The following is a 5,623-nucleotide window of genomic DNA, read 5'->3' as shown; positions in this document are numbered from 1 at the left end:
CATAGTATATCACAATACAAGTCCACTGATATAGAATAAATTATGTAGGATTCCTTGAGTGGGGGGCAGAGAAGGATAATTTATTCTATATCATCTTTAGCAATTGGAAAAGAGGTCCAAAGTTGCTTGTATTGTTATTTTGTCCAGCAAGTTTTATCTCTTGGTGATTGACCCTGTCTTCTTGTCCTTGAAGGTGGGTACATGGCCAACACCTGGCTAATCAAAGCATCTCTTTTTCCCTAGAAACAACAAATGGTTCAGAGTTCATATGATGCAAAAGGGCCAAAGTCTAGAGAAATCAGAGAAATGAGACAAGTGTGATATCTTTGATCTAGTTCAAATAAATTCTGCAGGGTAACCTGATTCGTAATAAAGCATGATGGAGATTCTTGACTGTCATTCATATTCCTTGGTCTATTCTTCATTTAGCCACAGAATATACATTTTCTAGAATCTACATTTTCTAGTCTCTTTTGAAGATAGGTGTGACCATAAGACTCACTGGGACCAGTGGGATATAAATGAAATTGTTGAATGTCATTTCTATAATTTGACCTTAAATATTACTCATATGTTTTTCCATTTCCTCCATTACTGCAGGCTACAAGCAAATGTGGCAATGACTCAGCTTTAATCTGTAGATGAAGACAACACCTAAGAAAATGAATGCCTTAGAAGGCCAAGACACACTGGAAAAAGAATACAGATTTTTACACTTAAGTTATGGAAAATGCTGTATGTGGATATGATATAGATAGTAAAGTCAATGAATTAAATAGCAATTCATTCATTAAGACATGCCAAAACATGGATGAATTTTGAAAACGTTAGGCTAAGTGAAAGAAACCAGGCACAAAAGTTGACATTGTTTCATTCCAATTAGGTGAAATGTCCAGAATAAGCAAATCTCAATCTCTCCTGATGATTGGTGTGGGCAAGTTTAAACACCAAAGGTTAGTGTTTGCATTGCTAGGAGCTGGAGAGTGTGTAGAGAGGGTGAGTGGCAGCTAATGAGTACCAGGTTTCTTTTGGGAGTGATGAAAAATCCTGAATATAGTAAAAACCACTGAATTTGTACACTTTCAAGGGGTAAATTTTATGATACGTGAATTATGCTGCAAATAGTACATTTTAGATTAAATTACCCTTGAAAATCCTTCTCAAGGCCTAATACAGCTAGTTTTGCCCTCAGTGTAGGGATTATAAATTGTCTTCTAAACTTTTATTTGGAGTTGACAACTAGATAAAATAATATACTTGCATTTGGAAGCCATGTTATCAAACACTGTATCTTATAATTTGAGTCGTATTATATGAGACACTCACACTATAAAGGCTAAGAAATTGAAGTCAGAGGTATTCAAAAGGGAGTATGTGTAGCCTTGGGTATATAGGAGTTACCAAGAGGTGCTCAGGCACAATTTCAAGGAAATGAATTTCCAGATGAACACGTTGCTCATACTATTTTATCAAAATTAATCGTTGGCTAAAGCTATCTTGTCATTATGCTCGAAGGTCTTTTCCTACTTCCCTTTTCACAATTGAGAGAAAGACCTCTCTCTCACCTGTGAAATTCTTACTATGGCAAAAAACGTCAGTAGTCAACCAATCCGGCCATCAGATTTACTGATATTGGGGGAGGATTCCCGTAAATCAAGGCGCCACAAACCCACGACAGAATTGCATTTTTCCTTGCTAATACTTTTGGCACATAAGTTAGTGACACTACAGTAAATTCTTTTATTTATTTATTGGCATGGAAGTCAGTTCAGATACATAATTACTGGCTTCCTGCACCCCTGATACTCTGAAGTAGCCATCCTAGCAGCATGTAAAAAGGAAGCATCTGCCCATAAAAGACTCAGATGTTTGCTGGCAGGAGACCAACAAAAACACAGTAGTGCACACGTTTCCTTTATACTTGTGTTAACTGCTGCGCCCACGACAGCACACTCTTCTGTCCATAGGTCGAGCCCATATTCGCGACTGTCCGTTTTAAAAAACATGGCAGAATTGAAACCAGGGGAGGCCTGTTGAGATTAACCTCAGGAAACCGACTCCCCGCCACCCAGCACCGGACCCGAGGGCCAGCACACTCACAGACGCAGGTGGCCCCGCCGCTCCGCGGTGGCGTGGGAAGGGCGGGGCTAGTTGGCAGGAAGCGGCGAGAACAGTCAAATCTTTTGCTCCGTTTCCAAGGCTTTATAGAGCGTGGAAGGCCAGCGGGCGATTCCACCACTATGAAAACACTGCTCTCAAACGCCAGCCTACTCACTCGCGCGTCGCACCTCGTCAGATTGTGCCAAGAACCCGGGTGAGAACCAGGCCGCAAGCGACCAGCCTCCCGCGCCTGGCCCCGCCCACCAGGGTCGTAGCCCCGCCCCAGCCCCGCCCAATAGGAGGGCCTCCTCTTAGCACCACTTCCGGAGTCAGTCTCCCTACCGGCCTCCGTCGCTTTTCACTTCCCTTCCTTGGTTCTCTTCCCCCGCCCCTACCGCTCTTTTAACTCCATCACGTGAGGGGCAGCGCGGGGGTTGCTGGGAGTAGTACTGCTGGTGGGTCAGGGTTCGGCCTCAACATGGCGGTTCTGGCCGTGCAGTGACCAAGATTTTGCCGTGGCAAGATTCATTGGCGATTGTCGGCGTCTCCACCTGTCAGGGTGGAATGCGAGGACGCAGGGGCGAGCGCTGAGGAGCGGCGGTGACGGGGAGGGGACGGTGGTGTGTGCCCCGGGAACCAAGGCGCCGTCGACTGTTCCTTCTATTGGTCTCCAGGCTTCAATACCCGGCCCCGCCCGGCCGGGGCAGGCCGGCGGGCGGCGGCCGTAGCTGCAGCAGCCGTAGGATCAGCCTCCGAGAGTGGGCCGGAGGGCGGCCGCCGCCGCCGCTGCTGCCGCGGCAATGGCCCAGTGTGTACAATCAGTGCAGGAGCTAATCCCGGATTCCTTCGTCCCTTGTGTCGCCGCACTTTGCAGCGACGAAGCTGAGCGGCTCACTCGACTCAATCACCTTAGCTTCGCGGAGTTGCTTAAGCCCTTCTCTCGCCTCACTTCCGAGGGTATGTGGTCTCGTTTTCTGACTAAGCTTCCCCAAAGCTGGGGGCGGGAGACGGAAGTTGGGGGCGGGCTGGGAGGAAAAAGGATATGTTTACCTTCTCCCTCAGGTAGAGTGGCGTCTGGGCCCTTTGGTGTCGCCTTTGGCGGCTGGAGAATATGGGAAAGGTGAAGATTGCGCTGCTTTTCCAGTCTTTCTAGGCACTTTTTACTTCATCCCTTCTCTAGCCGGTAAATTAGTGTAAAGAAAAACGTGAGTCCCAGAGACTGTTCTCAACAGCCTTAGGGAATTAGGAAGTTATGAAGCAGGTAAGGATAGGAAGATGCTGCTGTTTAAGACTGTTGAGGTCTTAGAAAAGTAGACGAGTCATGTTGAATGTTAAACTGCACCTGGTAGCTTTCCTGAACATTACATTCTAATAGCAGGGAGGCTACTTTTCTGGTAAGTTTCTGGTTCTTTTACTTTTTCTTTGAACATTCATACATTTTCTTTGTTACACTATTTAATCTCAAGAAAATAAAAGCTGTAAGGATAATACTTGCAACATTAGTGTAATACTTTGCACCAAAACTTGCAACAACTTTTGCCTGGGGAAGTTAAGGACAGATTATATAGTCAATCTGGATAGTTGCAGTTGTTTAGATTTGTGGGAATAGAAAAATTCTAAATTTTGCTTAATCAAAAGTTTCATAGACAGGAGAAATGTGTCTTTTATTGAGGAGCTATTTACTCCTACTTTAGGTTCTTTATTAGAGGGAAATGAACTTAATAAAACTAGAGAATAATTTAACCAGTCTTTACCTTTGTTTTGCAAATAGACCTTAGCTTAGTTAAGGTCTGCATAAAATGAAGGGTTTTAAAACCCTGAGTCAAATAACGACTGTGATATTTATTTGATTTTGACGACTCCACAAGTATATATAGGATTGTGCAATAAATTTATATAAATGTCAGAGGTGTGTATTCTTTGGAAGAATAACTCCATTATAAGTTCTCTTTTGTATATAAAGTAGAAAGGAAGTGGTCTAAAAAAAGTTTGAACTCTTGAATTTTCTTGTGTCTTCATCTTAGCAATTATCTCCAGGGATATACTAAGTCTCTGAGAAAGACTAGTGCCCCACATTTTTTAATTATTAAAAAAAAAACTATACAGTGAGTCAGTTTGACTTTGTGTGCGCTATTTTCTGCGTTAATAAACAGTAATATTGTTGAGTCCTGTGAAGTAGGTACTGCTGTTACTGTTTTAATTTTGAAGGCTCTCAGACACAGAGATGTTAACTTGTCCAGTCTTATGTAGGGGGCAGATTTAAAGATAGGCATTGTGCCTCAAGACAAAATGTTTTTAATTGTCATCTTATCACCTGACAATGTTTAGCATTAATTATACTAGAGAGTAGCTCTGTCCAAGAGAAATACAGTGTGACAGATATCTTTAAAATTTATGGTAGTCACATTTAACAAGTAAATAAAGTAAACTTAGTTTTAATAACTTACTTATTTTAACTCACTATTTCCAAAATGCCATAATGAGACATTTTACACCTTTTTTATTACTGAGTGTCTGAAATGTGGTTGCACTTTGCATTTAATTACATCTCAATTTTTGACTACACATTTCTAGAGCTCAATGGCTACATGTTTGTGGTGCCTCCAGTATTGAATAGCACAGTGCATGGAAGCTCAGATTAGCATTCTTCTGATTTCCTTCTGTAGCCTGTCAATGATTTAGGGAAGTAGTATAATTAGTTGGACTTTAATGAATAGGTAGAGAGTAGGTGGGAAGAAAGGAGAGACATGGTGTTGGGAGGTGAGGTTAGAATGGTATTGGCAAAGGAATAAATTATTAATAGCTGAGGGATAGTATACACAATACAAGGGAAAATGCTTAGATAAGGGAGGTTCTAAAATTCTACGAAAAGGATTTTGGATTTCATATCTAATTGTAAATTGTGGCAAGGATATGAAATTTAAGAGGTTACAATTGTGTGTTTATAAAGATATATAGGATTTGATACAAGATGTAAAGTTTGAGATGATGCGTTAGCATTTGAAATTTGAAAAGGTTAATTACTTCTTAGTTTTTCAGTCCTTTAGTGTTAATTCTGCTAATAAATTCTGAGGCCCTTTATATCCTGAAAAAAAAAAAACTGGCTTTTTTTATTTCAAGCAAGCGATTCCTCCAAAATAACTTAAGCCAGTGAAGATTAAGAATGACTGAAAGGCAGTATAATCTAAGAGTAAAACTAAAGCAAGAATTTTCTCAGAAAAGAGGTTAAAATACAACGTTGGACTCCATTTCTGCCCTGCAAGTAAACTATTTGAGCTTATAACTTAATTGAGACTAAAACTTCTGAAATATCTATATAAGGTGCCAGATATTTTCAGGGGACTTGTTTTTTAGGTGTCAAAGGGAAACACGTGATTTAAAGCTATAAAGAAGCAAGGATTGTCAGAACATATTTGTCTGCCATTCATGTATAAGAAGGGCATTGAAAAATAAAAGTTTAGAGTTGATGTATTAGGCAATGGAGCACCATTCTAGGTTCCTTAGACACATTTTTTTTTTTTTT

The 5,623-nt window shown here is 41.1% G+C and overlaps 1 protein-coding gene across 7 annotated transcripts in view; it reads left to right on the top strand.

The window, feature by feature from the left end:
- The first annotated feature begins 2,566 nt into the window (after positions 1-2,566).
- Positions 2,567-5,623, top strand: part of TRAPPC8 (trafficking protein particle complex 8) — a 67,503-nt gene continuing 64,446 nt past the window's right edge. For all 7 annotated transcript variants that reach the window (XM_012725938.1, XM_004683815.2, XM_012725936.1 and 4 more), the window contains exon 1: positions 2,567-3,057. In XM_012725938.1, coding sequence (XP_012581392.1) covers positions 2,901-3,057 — 157 coding nt within the window. In that variant the 5' untranslated portion in view covers positions 2,567-2,900. The remainder of the gene's footprint in view (positions 3,058-5,623) is intronic.

Source organism: Condylura cristata, unplaced genomic scaffold, assembly GCF_000260355.1.
Source record: "Condylura cristata isolate star-nosed mole 26May11 unplaced genomic scaffold, ConCri1.0 scaffold00016, whole genome shotgun sequence".
NCBI classification, from domain to species: Eukaryota; Metazoa; Chordata; class Mammalia; order Eulipotyphla; family Talpidae; genus Condylura; species Condylura cristata.
The sequence above is the reverse complement of the archived record's forward strand: the minus strand, read 5'-3'. Positions and strand labels throughout refer to the sequence as shown.